Below are 16,698 nucleotides of genomic sequence, written 5' to 3'. Positions count from 1 at the left end.
GCTGTTTGCCAAGACCTTTTTTCTAGACGCTAGGCATAAATGGGTTAATAAATACAGTTAAAACAACAACAACGCCATCTTCCAAAGCTCCCACACCAATCAAACAAGAAATCCATGCGTCCGTTTCGTTTCATTTCATGTCATCATAGCATGGATTTTAGTCTTTTTACTTATCAGTCGAAAACTTAATATGTCATGAACATCATAGACTTGTATCTTTCATGCCGGACCATTGACACTGCAAAGAAGAGACAAAGCTCAATAACAGTATGATGCAATACAATATTAAGAAGAAAACCATAAGCCCTGAGAGCATAGAATGACCGTACTTAAAAACATTCAACTTTATGATTAAAAGTTAAAACGTTTAATATTTATTTTTTTAATCTAAGCATTGTTTATGTTTATTTTTTAAACTAATGTTGGCGGCAAGCAGTTTAGGCTTAATTATATGGCCCTTTTGTCTTTTCGTCCTATATATAGGGCATTTATCTATGTACACATGTACACATGTATGTGTTCAAACATAAGTTGTGGGTGTGGGGCATCCGTTTCTGTGGAGCATTTCAAGTAAAAAATATGATATTATATAAGCCATCTAAATTATCCTTTCAAAATTGTCCATGTACAAACAAATGTTGTGCTCTTGCGAGTTTTATTTACAGAAGATAACAATATGTAAGATATGTATATTACATTTTAATTTTGACTACAGACTAGCGACTTTATGGAAACAGTTGGAGGTAAATATGAGATTGGTATAAAGATTGACTGCGCGAAATCGGGTAAGAAGACTACCAATGGAACCTTCACCCTCCATGACGGCTCAGCTTACAGACTTTTTGCATTTGAAGACTTCTACGGGACACTAAGACTTGCACGGGTTAGTAGAATGCGTTCGGTTCTTTCCAATACATAGAACGTTTTCATGAGTGTTTTCAAGACATTGCATTTTTGTGTGCTTCTGTAGACAGATAATGGATGTCTGCTTCTTTGGTGTTTCAACTAATAATGATTTTATAATGAATTCAAGTTCTTTTTTCTTGTTTTCTTCTGAATTATGTTTTTGAGTACAATTATTGGTCAAGATGCAAGTTATGTTATTTTGTGTGCTTTTTTAAATCCAGAATTCTGATCAATTCAATGGGTTTTTAAAGATCACCTGAGGGCTTAGCGCTAAAGGTGTGCTATTGTGTCCACCCTTTGTCCGGCGTAATGCAGTGTGTATGCCAAGTATCATCAAACTTTAGCTCGTTTCCACTCTACAGTCCAATTTTCCATCAAATCTTTATGAAACATGGTTAGAATGTTTATCTTGACTTGACAATATCTTGGAGAGTTCAAATCTGAGTGACATGCTTCCAAAAACTAGGTCTCCAGGTCAAATCTCACTTAAAAAATTGTTACAACTCTAGAAATCTGATTAATGACTCAATCTTGAAGAAACTTGGTAAGAATGTTCATGTTGACAATATCTAGTAATAATAATAATAATAATTTTATTTGTGCATATAACATAATACTACAATCCATATGAACAGTTATTAACAATTCATAAATATCACAGATAGTCACCATCGTAGATTATAATACATATATATATGTATATATTTACATATATATATGTATATACATATACACACATATATACATATATATATATATATATTACATATATATATATATATATATATAGTTTATATTACACTTTATCACACTTATTGGTCAAAATTAAATTATATTGAAATATAGATATAAAAGTGCACTGGATAACCCGTAAAGTTTTGACGAAAGATCGTACAAAACTTATTTCCAACGGGGTCCAAAGTCGTCACATGTACATCTGAATGACGTAATATTATATCATAAATTTGTAATATATGATGGAAAAAAGTGACAACGGTCTCAAAATGTCATATTATGGTATTAATAAAATAATTCTTGTTTTTAAATACGAAAACACATCGTATGATGATGAACTTGACAGGATTGCATAAACACAGTTTAAAAATGTATTACAAAATGGTTTACCGTTTAAAAATGTATAGCAATCTAGTTTACATTTTAAAAATGTATTACAATATTGTTTACAGATCTAAAACCAAATGATAAAAAGTTAATAATACAGATACTCTTGTTTCTCAACTTTTTCCATTTCTCCTAATAAATGTTTCTTAACAAGTTTCTTAAACGTATTCTTAGACTTTGTGCATCGTATATTTTTTGGCAAGTTATTCCAGTCTTTTATTGCATTATGGTAAAAAGATTTGGATCTAGTAATAACCACCTCCTTACCTTGAAGATCACACTTAGAGGTCAAAAGTCAATTTTTGCCATAAAATAGCTGAAAAGTTCCTGCCTATACAATTGTCATATATTTATACCCATGAAATAACTTTATACAAATGCAATTCGACACTAGACGACATGTGGCGTGTTACTCTTGTCACACTACCTCAAAGGCCAAGGTCAACCCCCCCCCCCCCAAAAAAAAAAAGCATATTTGGCCATAAACAGTTGTTTTGGTCTGTAACTTAATCATTCATCATGCTATTTCAAAACTTACCACTAATTACAACCAAGGACATTTTGTCTGGAAAACATTTTTACCCGACTCAGATAACATGGTCACACTTAGAGGTCAAAGGTCAAAGTTTGTTATACACAAGTTTCCAGGCTATAACTTTTTCATTCACGAATTCAATTTTAAAACCATTCACATCAAATGACTTTTATTAGGAGACTGAATGCAGTATGTATTACCAGTCTCGTTACCTCAAATGTAAAAGTCTATTACATACTATTACATTCTTCTTCAAAGAAATTAACATGTTAACCATGCTTTTCATATTGAAAGAAAATTTCATTCTGCCAAAACCTGGCTAAACAGAACATCTCTGATTCATTGGCACTGTTTGGTTTAGACAGGTTTTACTGTATATGAACTTGTTTAAATTTTTCATGTTCAAAGACACATTTTCTGTTCCATACAGTTTCCAGATCAGAGGCGAAAAGCTAAAAATGGAAATGCAGCATTAAGATAAATTATTATTTAATGCAGTGTTCGGCACTAACAGGAGTCCCGTAGTCCGAGGTTTTTGTGTCAAGGAAGTCCGTCGGAATCCTTCAAAATTATCTGTGAATTGTAAAAAAAATCCCTTCGTTTGTTTATTCGTTTCGCAAAATCAGAATGTCTGCACAAAGAAAATTTTACTCAGAATAGTCATTGTCGATCACTGTCTATAAAAACTTTCGGTTTCGTTGGTTTATTGTCACATTTAAATTGTGATAATTTAATATTCACCCTCTACATACCGCAGAAGGACGTTTTTAATACAAAGTCGTACCTCCCACTTCAACCACTGTTTAAGAGCTGTAAGAGTTCTTCTTAAAAAGGAAGATTATAGACAGCTGGTCTGTTGTTAGTGAGAAGTGTTCAATCAAAACTAAGTGATGTCGGAAGCATAAATGAAAAAAAAAGAACACTACCATCATTTGTACTATGCACTTGATTAAGTATTTTTCTTTTTTCCTATGAAAACCCCTGTCTGGTCAACAAGTTTGTTGTCAGATGCATTTTGTATACTTATTGTTGTATTTTTATGATAAAAATACTTTGTCAATTTTATAGTGTATGTAAGCAAAAAAAAAGAAATACCATTTAAGAGTTTTAATCAAACGACTTGGAACGCTAAGGACCCCAGTCTATTAATAAAATCGTTCAATAAAACCCTGTTCACACTGCTCTGTCATAGCTTACAAACATGTAACTAATAAGAGTCCATATTAGATCTAATGAACACAACTTGCTTACAGTGAGGTTTTGTGATTACATTTTGCAGATAGTTAATCATCGTTCCTGCATTGTCCGTTGTCAAAATGTACATTGTTAAAACTCTGTTAATATATGTATTTCCAATATTCACGACACATTGTAAGAAATCGGTCTAAATGACAATTGGGTAAATTACAAAACTGCGTTCAAAAATTAGGTTGCTTTGTCAAATTGAATAAAATGTTTCTGAACTTTTCAGAAGTTACATGTTTACCCAATCCTCATGAAACTTGATCAGAACGCTTTTTCTAATGGTATATCTGCTGAGTTTGAAAATGTCTCAGGTGTACTGAAAAATATGAGTGCCACTTTGTGAACAATGTAGAAATCAAATGTTTTGCCAAATAATAATGAAACTATCACAACAATTGTGCTCATGATATTTCAACTGAATTCGAAATTGCTTCAGTCCGTTCCAAAAGACGATTAAGGTGAAATTAGTTTAGGAAGGGATTATATAGAAGTCGTTCTTGTTGATCGTTCAGCTCGTCCAAAGTTTTAAAAAGTTTTTTTAAATAATCCCCTAGGTTGAAAAGTGGCCCCTCCCTGAGGTTTTCTTTCTATATATGTTTGGAGCAAACACTTTAAAAATGTCTTCTCTAAAACCGCAGAACCAAGAGGTTTGGTTTTTTTGGCATTATCATTTTATTCTGGTCCTCTACCAAGTTTGTTTTAGCTCACCTGAGCACAACGTGCTCATGGTGAGCTTTTGTGATCGCTTTTAGTCCGTCGTGCGTTGTCCGTTGTCCGTTGTGTGGCGTCAACATTTGCCTTGTTAACTCTCTAGAGGCCACATTTATTGTTCAATCTTCATGAAATTTGGTCAGAAGATTGGTCTCAATGATATCTTGGATGAGTTTAAAAATGGTTACGTTTGCTTGAAAAACATGGCTGCCAAGGGGCGGGGCATTTTTCCTTATATGGCTACATATGGCTATAGTAAAATCTTGATAACACTCATAGATGCCACATTTATTGTCTGATCTTCATGAAACTTGGTCAGAAGATTCATCCCAATGATATCTTGGACGAGTTCGAAAATGATGCCGGTTGGTTGAAAAACATGGCCGCCAAGGGGCGGGGCATTTTTCCTTATATGGCTATAGTTAAACCTTGTTAACACTCTAGAGGCCACATTCATTTTCCGATCTTCATGAAATATGGTCAGAAGATTTGTCCCAATGATATCTTGGATGAGTTCTAAAATAATTATGTTTGCTTGAAAAACATGGCTTCCAAGTGGCGGGGCAATTTTCCTTATATGGCTATAGTAAAACCTTGTTAACACTCTAGAGGCCACATTTATTTTCCGATCTTCATGAAACTTGGTCAGAAGATTTGTCCCAATAACATCTTGTTATCTCAGGTAAGCGACTTTGGGCCTTTCAGGCCCTCTTGTTTAAATATCGTCCCTTGGGTAAAAACTGGTAATGCCCAATGATGAAGAAATGTATGAAGACTTACATATTTAAAACAGTTTTCTCTCAAAACGTTAGGGCAGGGAATTAGTTTTTTTTAACATCGTATTCTGGTCCTGTAACAACTACAGTCTACTCTCGTTATCTTGACATCGCATATCTCGATTTTCTTAATATGTCGAGGTAAGCTCAATGTTCCAACTTTTTTTCCTTCTTTATCCATATTAATAAACAACGCACATCTCGATTTTCGTTATCTCAAATAATTCGATATCTCGATATAAAAATTTGTCCCGAGTCCCGATTTTACATGTATTTACTGGGGTTTATCTCGAAGTGCGAATAACTATCCCAGTGTCGGCAAAGGCGAGAATTTTTTTCTTTGATACTTCACTGGCCCGCTTCGCCAGGCTGCTCCCGATACTGTACGGTAGATAATTGATCCGTTAATTGCATTAATGACCACACGTGTCTAATGTCGTAAGCCATTAAGACTTGAGTAAGGACTGTTACTTTAACTGCAATTAACTGCAATTAATACACAGCCTTCCGATAATGGATTGAACTTTGCATTTCAAACTACAAAATGTACATGCACAGTTCAGATTTTTTTAACATCAAAGAATCGTAAGAAACGCGCATTGAATCTCATACATTATTTATTACGCCGTTGTGGGTATTATGCCACACGGTGACAGCTTTAGTTAGACCACTTAACAGGTATTTAGATTTTAAAAACAAGGTAAATTTTCGTCTAATTTTCTCTTTGAAAACGCCTAATCGGATATCTCGAGCTCTCGTTATCTCGATATTTTTTCTTGTTCCCGCCGACTTCGAGATAACGAGAGTAGACTGTATGTTAAAATCATCCCTCTTGGGTTATAATTGACCCTGCGTTACTTGTTTAATTATATATATTAAGTAAAAACTTTGAAAGTCTTCTTTTCTGAAACAGCAGTGACAAGAGGCTTTTTATTTCGCATGTTTAGTTTTATAGTAGTCTTCTGCTACAGTTGTTCAAATCATGCCCCCTTAGGGAAAAACTTGCCACAGCCCGGGACTGAAATTATTGATGAAGACTTGTGTAGTTTATATCGATAACTTCAAAATTATTCTTCTTTGAAACCGCAAGGGTCAGGATTTTGATATTTGGTGTGTAACTTAAAATAGTTTTCCTCTTTTCTTCTAATAAGTTATCTCAAATAATGTGTCTGTGGTCAAAACTTACAACACGGAAGTCTGTTGGACTCATATTTGAATGATAAAAAAATCTCGATTCGCGAGATCAGAATGTTTGCACTTTTGAACATCCGAAAAATATGCCACTCATCATTCTGTTTAAACACGTCAACGAAATATTATTATTATTATTATGGTTTATTGTCGCAGTGCTTGCGAGTAGTGATTGTGGAAATTCTCTGAACTCTGAATCAACCCGATCTTGGTCGTTGTTTTTTTCTCAGATACTTTTGCTTAAAATATATCTTTCGCTAAACAGTGTCTAATTACTATAAACAATCATCACAATACCCGTAATTGTTTACACAATGCACGTTTTACGTTCCCAATGCATTGAAAATGGGAACGACTGTGAATTAGTTGTGCGTAAATAACCCCATGCCACTATCAATCGATAATGTCAGGGGCTTTGTTGCAGTTTGTTGGCTTTGTTTTATTATGTTACAAATTATGGGGAAAATGAATAAAGCAATGGGCTGTAACGACCAATCCCGAGTATCAACAAGCAAGCATACATATAAATGCATTATAAACAATACTATTTGTCTGTACTCGAGTCTATACTGGGGGCATATTGTTTTTGCTCTGTCTGTTTGTTGGTTTGTTGGTTTGTTTGCGTCAAACTTTAACATTGGCCATAACTTTTGCAATATTGAAGATAGCAACTTGATATTTGGATTGCATGTGTATCTCATGTAGCTGCACATTGTGAGTGGTGAAAGGTCAAGGTCATCCTTCAAAGGTCAAATATATGGGGGGACATAGTGTTTCACAAACATATCTTGTTGTTTTCGTCATATCATTTTCCACATTTTTACTCATTTTTATGTAAGTTGTTTAAATTGGTTTGCAGATTTCAGTCTGATGAACAACATTTCTTTTACATAAAATATTAAAGCTAGAAATTGTTCAATCTATTAAAAAAACTTTAAGTTGGAAATTGTGGTATAGTCTCTTCCAAAAAGCACTTTTAATAATTGTACATTCAGACTGGAGAAGGATGTATTCTTGATTGTTCTAAAGTGGTTCAATACCGAGTCATGAATGTACACTTCAACCACTAATAAATAACTAGGCGTTTTCTCCTTAACAAGGAAGATTTTATTCATAATGGAAAATGTTCAATTGAAACTAAGTGATTCTTGAACGACACACCCAACTAAACAATGCCATCAGTGGGACTATATACTTGGACAAAGTAATTGAGCATGAAAACCCATCAATGGTTAAAGAGGTTTGTTTTTATAAGATTCAATTCGTACAATTATTATACAATTTTAAACAAATTCCATGGGATACTATGCACATTATTTGTTACTATTAGTGTACTCACATATTATTAGAATACATCCATGTGACATGTTTTCACCTTGACCATCTACGGCAGAATGGTACTTGCATATTACTGCATATAAAATTGTTATAATTATTGTTATGTCCTCCGGTCTATACTGGGGGACATATTGTTTATGCTCAGTCTGTTTGTTGGTTTGTTGGTATGTTTTCGTCAAACTTTAACATTTGCCATAACTTTTGCAATATTGAAGATAGCAACTTGATATTTGGCATGCATGTCATGATGTGTATCTCATGGAGCTGCACATTTTGAGTGGTGAAAGGTCAAGGTCATCCTTCAAGGTCAAAGGTCAAATAATGGGGAGACATAAGTTCAGAAGAAGGGAGTTCAAAGAACTCCTTACTCAAAACAGTTAGTGTCGAGCACTGTTTATGTGTTTAAAAAGGGACTGGAGCACATAATTGGCATGGTTTCAGAATGTCCTCAAAATATTTGTCTTAATGTGAATGTGGCCATTATTATCAGCATAATGTTTGACCGCAATTAATCAATTCTGATCAATGAAAACAATGCCAACATAAGACTTTTCTGCTAACAGTTTCTTATGGTGAAATTAGCAAAATACATTTCAGCATACAGTATTTGACAAACACATTCATTAACTGGTCAGCAAATTTTCATTTAGCGTACGTCACATTGTGATTCCAGCCAACAATTTTCAACTTGTATTGACCAATTCTCAATTCTGGACAATGCAAATCTACGACCTTTTCTGCTTTTTTTTAAATTTTATTTTTTAAAGGAAGTCTCTTCTAAGCAACAATCCAGTTAAGGCCTAAAAAGGTCGTCCATGATTAGCCTCTGTGCGGACTTCACAGGCTAATCTAAGACGACACTTTACGCACATGCATTAAACCCCATTTTCCTAGATTGAGGCTCATATGATTTCATTCCAGCATATTTCATGTGACCAACGTAGCAATAGAGAAACTGGCACTTCTGAGTGATGTCACCACGGCAACAACATCTGCTAATGTGGGCTGCCTAGTCAACATCAGCCAGTTTCAGGCCACAGATTTCATGGTATTCGAGCCAAACATGTAAGGACTTTCATTAGTATTTATTGTGTAAGGTGCATTATTAAAAAGAAAAAAAAAAGATTTTTGAACTGAAATACATACATTTTAAGGTTATACAATTAATAAGGTTTTCGTAGTAACATTGTATCAATGTTTTGTCATGGTAAATTATCAAATGTTAATCAATTAAAAAATTATTTTAATCATTAAGTTTAATAAATTAGTTTTCTTGAAAAATCTTACAGTTGTGGAATCAAGTTTACAATTAGTTTTTGAATAAATTGAGTGTTTCATTTCCCTTTCAGCTATTCAATATTTGTCCCCGAGTTAGTGTCTGACAAGTTGTTGAACACGAACGTTTCATTGGACCTGAAGTGTGGGGGTGTCTATACAGCATTTGTGTATGGTGATGAGACAAAGATATGTAGCATGTCTCAATTGAGATATGAGACAGGTAGATTGCTTGATTATGAAACACATGACTGATCAGTTATTGACTTTTTTTTGTGTGGAAAAATAACAATTGTTTTATTTTCTTTGACCAGTTTCATTGCAACAATCTGTGTTATTAATTGCTCATTGTGAGCTATTGTGATACTGTAAAGTCTGTCATCAGTGTGTGCCACTTTACATCTTCTTTCTTTAAACATCTTTTTCTTAACTGCTGGGCAAAATTATACCGAATGTCACAGGAATATTTGTTGGTTGGTCCTTAATGAATTTTTTTCAAATGGTTCCCATCTGATGCTTTATTAAGTCACAGGGAATCAAAGTTTTTCTAAATGAAACTTGAAAATTTTGTCCTTTAAAATTGCAAGTCTTAGCCCTTGGCTAAATATATAATACCTCCCATTGTGGTCATCTGCAAAGTTTGTTCAAATTAAGTCCCTGGACTCAAAACTGACCCCACCCCCTCTTGCGGTCACCAGTTTTATATAGACTTTTACATCTTTGTTAATAGCCCCCACTCCCCACAGTTCACTAGTTAATTTTTCTTGAGTGAAACAAAACAATAGCGCCAATTATCAAAACGTATCCCCTATTTTTAACCACAAAGGTACTGATTTATTGCTTTATTACTTTGTTTGTTGACACGTTATTTATTTCCGTCCATGGTGCGGCATGATGTTCTAACAAGTCGCCAGGGCATATTGGCAGTATGTCACACGAAAAACGAAAAATCAAATAATTCCATGAAAAAAGCCTAATTAAAAAAATACAGGTTGACCTTTTCCAGACAATGTAACCGGTTAAGTGGTCGTTTCGGTAGATTAACCTTGCATCCCTAAAATAAACACAGACTCATTAATAAAGCACACATATTTTGCTACAACTGGCAGTTGTTATGTTCATTGACGAGTTAATAAATAAATTGTAAAAAAATTTTCCCGATGACAGACAATGTACAAAATAAACACACATATTCTTTTTTACTTGCTGACATTGGACTTGTTTACAAACAATATAAAATAAATACAGTAATATACATGTACATGTTTATTCTTTTTTCAGCTCACAGTAGCTTGTACACTCGCATTTTAGAGAACAAAGTGTCCATACTGGTCCCCCAGTACTTCCTGATCACCCTGGCGGAGGTGCTGTTTTCAGTTGCTGGCCTATCGTTTGCATACTCCCAGGTAAGCCCCTGTCAACACTTTCCTGCTCAGAAGCAATTTGAAAATGGCTAAGTGCAAACAGCATATAACCAGAACAACTTGTGAGTAACTTGCAGGCTGTTCAGGTTTTATGCTTTTTGCTGCTCATCAGTACCTAAGGGTTGGAATTGAAGCCTATTAAACTTGAATCTAATTAGAAAAGTCTTTTAATCAATTTGGTAACGTATGGAATACAAACAGGTCAAAATGCATATCTGAGCAGGAAAAGGGTTTAGCTGCATCATGATACTGCATGATTTTTGCCTCTGTGATTATTCAAAACGGCTCGCTGGCTGCCGTCATGGAAAACAATATATTTCTAAATACTTTCAGCATGCATTTAAGGATCGTTAAACATTTCTGTATAAATTCGGACAATTAGTTGCCTACATTTAACCACATTGCTACCCGACTTGTCAAAGTCATACTTTGACCTTGAAGGTGAAGGTCAAATGCTGCACTTATAATGTCAAACCTTTTGTAACATTTCTGTCAAAGCTGTGCATGATAGTAAGTAAGTTAAATGACAGCTCTAGTTAATTAGTTCCAGTATCCGGCTGGATGTTTGGGGCAGAGTAACACAGGGGCTTGCTTTAGTTTATATTATCCCAATCCAAATGAGGAGGGATATAGATGTCATAGGCCGTCTGTCCGTCTGTCACAAACTGTTCAGAGCTATGTCTCAGAAACTATATAAAAAATGAAATTTTAAGGTCACCAGATATCAATGAGAAGAAGTGCCATGCGAAAGAACCTAATCTTACACATTCCTAATTAGGAGTTAGTGTTTCTTGTTTTAGCTGTCTATCTCATCGACCTTCAGATATAACCTGTACACACACTATCAGAAAGGGCTAGAAGAATGTTTATGTTGGAAGTAAGAAATCAGTCTGGGTAAAAATAACTGGCAGTGAAAGCTCAAGTAAGACATCATAAATTCTAGATATAAACATTGAACTATACTATAATTACACTGGTCTAGTATAGTATACAGCTGCAAGGTAATTACCGGTTTATGTTGGCATTTTTGCAGGCCCCACAATCGATTAAATCCGTCGTGCAAGCACTGTGGTTGTCCACGGTCGGTATTGGAGATATGGTTGTCATCATTGTAGCCAACATCTACGCTACTCCTATAAATATGAGGTCGACTTACATTAAGCGGGGTAGCTTACGTCTAATTATTTGGACTAACATCTACGCCATTCCTTCGCAGGTATGAAATTAATTACTGTAAGCTTCAATGAGCTATGAGCAAAATAGTAAAAAGTTTTATGTAAAAGTTTTTCTGAGCTTGCTGAGAAAGAGCAAGCTTTAATTCTGTAAAAGATCCCCAAAACAATTTTCTTTTACAGTATAGCATTTTTTTAAGATTTCTCGTAGACCTTGTGGGGATATTCATATGGTTTTGTTCCAGAATCACTGAAAGATTGGTTTTATCTTAAATCCTTTACTCTTCAGATTAAAAAATAGATCATTTCTTATTAAATGCTTTCCTTTATTTTATTGGGAAATATTAGTGATTTACAATTCACTGTTAATTGAAAAATAACATTGAACAATTATGGATAATTTTCACTGTTTACTATTAAATGTTTTTGTGATGTCATTAAAACAACAAAATTCTCCAGTCTAATTGTTACATAGTGTAATTAAACAGTAAAATTGTTGGGTTTTGATAAAATAATTGATTGGTTTCATAGAAATTGTGGCTCTGCCTCACGGGATTTTCATTTTCGATAACTCGTAAATTAAAATCCATAATCTACTGAAACCAACAAATATACCCTATAGATTTAGTCAATTTACATATTAAAGCCCCATCACCATTCAAAATCAACAAATATTTTGTTAAATAAAGTTAACCCATACAAAATTAGTGTTCCTTATAGCAATAGAGAAAATTCCAAAGCTTGATGTGGTCTTGTATCATAGATTAAACAAGATACAAAATTATAAAAGATACAATAATTTTTTTGTGTGACAATATATTCCATTTGCATTTTCCTGCTCATGAGAACTGTGTTGTGCTTTCAACATTGCCCAGAGCTAATCTTGTGTACGCTAGTGAATGTTCAGATATCGTCGCGCGAAATTCTTTATATTCAATATATTGTCACACAAAAAATAAAAACTAGAATTTTGTACTGGTTAAATCTATGTAACCAGACCACATCTGGTGTTTAAACTTTGGCTATTGCTATAATGAACACTGATGTTTTCTGTGTCAACTTTATTTTTAGAAATATTTTACACAATATCAGTTGATTTTTAGTGTTTATGGGGCTTTAAATGATTTGCATTTGCTTATATGTAAGACATAAACTCTAACATCAACTTTATTATTTAGCATTTGTTGCTTGTGGTCATCTTTACACAGACCCTGAATTTCTTGTTTCTGCTTTCACATTCCCTTAAAACCTGTACTGTTTTGAAACATTTTCTCAAAACCAGTGCTTCTCATCATACAGCCAACTAAAACCCTTGTTTTTCATTACATATTCTCTAAAAATCAATTGTCCTCATTACTAAGTCCGTAGAAACCTGTAAATATAATTTTGCATCACCTGAAAATCTGTGTTTTTAATCAAACAGGACCACTGAAACCCTATGATTTTCATCATTCAGCACCTGAAAACATGTTTCTCATTACAAAGCCCCTAAGCACCTGTGTTTTTCATCATTCAGCACCTGAAAACATGTTTCTCATTACAAAGCCCCTAAGCACCGTGACCTGTGTTTTTCATCATTCAGCACCTGAAAACATGTTTCTCATTACAAAGCCCCTAAGCACCTGTGTTTTTCATCATTCAGCATTTGAAACCCATATTTTTCTTTACACATGAGCTGCAGAAAACCTTGGTTTTTTATTAGACAACCCCTTTGCAAACCTGTGCCTCTCTGTACACAGATGGCAGAGTTCTTCCTGTTTGCCTGCCTGATGTTCATCGACACGCTAATCTTCATGCTTATGAGCCTGTTCTACGAGTACAAGTCCAACTCTGTCTACACTGAGCTACCAGATGATACAACACTTACGGGGGAGGGTGACAAGGGGAACACCAAGGAAATCTTGGGGGCTGACAGTTCAGAGAATCTTCCTCTGCAGCCAGTGAAGATAATATTAACTGCTGCAGAATAGCAGTGGACTGCAGCCAGTGAAGATAATATTAACTGCTGCAGAATAGCAGTGGACTGCAGCCAGTGAAGATAATATTAACTGCTGCAGAATAGCAGTGGACTGCAGCCAGTGAAGATAATATTAACTGCTGCAGAATAGCAGTGGACTGCAGCCAGTGAAGATAATATTAACTGCTGCAGAATAGCAGTGGATATGGAAAGTGTGGAATAGGATATGATTTTAGCTTAAAATTTATACAAAGTTGCATTCAATTGCATGATTTTGCATGCAAACAATCCTTATGTGTTGTAATTAAATTGACAATTTAATCACTAGTACATGCTACAGCTGTTTTACTTTTTTTAGGTATAGGATTATTGGAGGTTGATTGAACAAATAGAATCTGTGGAAGTTAAATTAATGTTTCTAAAAAATGTCATACTTTACACGGCTTTTGTGGAGCATTTAGATATAAAACCAATGGAGGTTAACTGGTCTATCTATCAAATGTAGCAATTTATCAAAATTGTTGAAAAGCTTGAGTTGAGTTTATCTTTTAAATATAAAATAGTACCAGTGGAGCTTTTTTCATACTGTGGAATAAACACTATAGGAGTTTAATTTGATGTGTCTTTGGGATGTTACAATCTCAACACTGAAAAACACTGGTTGATAAAATTTGTGACAAAAGTAAGCATATGTTTTTCAGAAAATATAGCTTTTGTGGGGACCAATTTGTCAAATTTAATGCTACAATTCTCCTGAATGGAATCACTCCATTCTAATTATAATAAATTAATCATATACGCAATGTCATACTTATTCACATACCTTCATGACTCCTTTTAAGTCATGTTACTGTAAACTACATTCCAGGCCTTGATCTTAAATAGTTCTATAGTGATTGTGTAGAAAATCATTTGCGTAATGTATTAACTTTTGGAAGTAATATGATGCAACCAAACCCAAGTGCTGAACTTTTGTTGACGAGATTTTAAAATTAAATGACAATATTTAGTTTAAATTTATAGAAAGTAACATTCCATGACATAATTTGGCATTCAAATGTCATTATTAGAGTGATACAAAAAGCACTTGTACATACTCCTGTAACATCATATGACATGCAATTGAATTTTCTTTATTTTAGCTCTGCAAATATACTATATGTTAAAACTTGCATTTTGTTTAATTTGTCAGGGACATTTACAGTTTATTTGTGTTTATTGAAAATGACATTCTAATACAAACAACTGTGGTAGTTCTCTCAATTTGCATTCTTTATTCAAGGTAAAAAAGATGTGATTCGCTATATAGGCTCATCTCTAAAAACCAAAAGTCACAGTTAACAAATCATAACAACTACAATTGCAATGTATAATTAATATTGTTTGAAAAAACAGCTTGTTATTACAGATATAATGATTATATAGACCATAATCTTTTATTTCTTTATGATTATTATGTGAAACTATACAGCTATACTTTGACGTTCTATATTTTCAAGTCCGAAAGATATATTTGTAAGGACAATGTTGTGTCACATATAATTTTTAAGTTTGAAATTCTATTTGCAGCTGGGATACTCTTTATATAGCTGTTTGTTGTTTTAATTTGCTCATTGTCAAGTGTTAATGATTGATTTCTTTTCAAAGATCCAATGTGATGCATTTTTTAATTTTTAGCTCGACTATTATATATGAAATATATATAGTTTAGCTATCCTACTCACCCGGGCGTCGGCATTAGCGTTAGTGGGCAAATGTTATAGTTTGCGTACCACCCCAAATATTTCATATGTCCCTTGACATATTGCTTTCATATTTTGCATACTTCTTTACCAACATGACCCCAACCTATAAACAAGAGCAGACAACTGTATCAAGCATTTTGTAATAATTATGGCCCTTTTTCCACTTAGAATATGCATATTATTGATAACTCTATGTTAAAGTTTGCGTACCACCCCAAATATTTCATATGTCCCTTGACATATTGCTTTCATATTTTGCATACTTCTTTACCAACATGACCCCAACCTATAAACAAGAGCAGACAACTGTATCAAGCATTTTGTAATAATTATGGCCCTTTTTCAACTTAGAATATGCATATTATTGATAACTCAAGCATTTTGAACGAATTATGGCCCCTGTTATACTTAGATAATTGAACATTTGGTTAAGTTTTGTGTTTTGGTCCATTTTACTCCTAAAGTTTCATTGCTATTGCTTTCAAACTTGGAAAAGTTGCTAACTATCATAAGGGGACTGTACAGGGAAGTTGCATAACTCTGGTTGGCTTTTTAACGGAATTATGGCCCTTTTTTGTCTTAGTAACTTTGAATATTTTGTTAAATTTTGTGTTTAGATCCACTTTACTTCTAAAGTATCTTGGCTATTGCTTTCAAACGTCAAATACTTTCTTACTATCATGATGGTACTGTACCTGGCAATTTGACCTTGACCTTTGAATGACTTTGACTCTCAAGGTCAAATTATTAAATTTTGCTTCAATTGCCATAACTTCTTTATTATGATCACATTTGATTCATACTTTGACAAAACAATACTTACCTGACATACCACAATGGACTCCACCCAAACCATCCCCCCCACGCCCCATGCCAGAATCCCCCCCCCCAAATTTTTTTTCTTCTTATTTTTGAAAGATCATCTATAAAATTACCACACACCCACATGATACCCCCTCTCTATGATGGCTTACGTTATACTGTCAAGCACTTGAATAGTCGAGCGCGCTGTCCTCTGACAGCTCTTGTTATTGTTGTTTTTGTTTATTTTATTGTTACATGTTTTTGTTTGCTTAATTTTATTTAATGCAAGTGTTTGTGTAAAAAAAATGTCTACTTACTAAAGTTTATTATTATCATTTCTATATATTTTGTTATTATTATTAACCAGGTTTTCCGAAGGAAAAAACTGGTTATTAGATTGGCGAATGCGGGCGGGCTGGCTGGCTGGCTGGCTGGCTGGCGGGCGGAACAAGCTTGTCCGGGCCATAACTTTGTCGTTCATTGTGAGATTTTAAAAT

General features: G+C 34.0%; 1 protein-coding gene across 2 annotated transcripts in view; it reads left to right on the top strand.

Moving 5' to 3' along the window:
• Positions 1-13,666, top strand: part of LOC127847264 (solute carrier family 15 member 2-like) — a 101,212-nt gene extending 87,546 nt beyond the window's left edge. Inside the window, exon 23 of one of the 2 annotated variants that reach the window (XM_052379056.1) lies at positions 13,435-13,666. In XM_052379056.1, coding sequence (XP_052235016.1) covers positions 13,435-13,665 — 231 coding nt within the window. In that variant the 3' untranslated portion in view covers position 13,666. Of the gene's footprint in view, positions 1-10,380; positions 10,501-13,434 lie in introns of those variants that run through there. The other variant, XM_052379060.1, reaches the window with a different exon arrangement.
• Positions 13,667-16,698: the final 3,032 nt, after the last annotated feature.

This window comes from Dreissena polymorpha, chromosome 10, assembly GCF_020536995.1.
Source record: "Dreissena polymorpha isolate Duluth1 chromosome 10, UMN_Dpol_1.0, whole genome shotgun sequence".
Taxonomy (NCBI): Eukaryota; Metazoa; Mollusca; class Bivalvia; order Myida; family Dreissenidae; genus Dreissena; species Dreissena polymorpha.
This window is presented reverse-complemented; position numbering and strand designations above follow the sequence as displayed.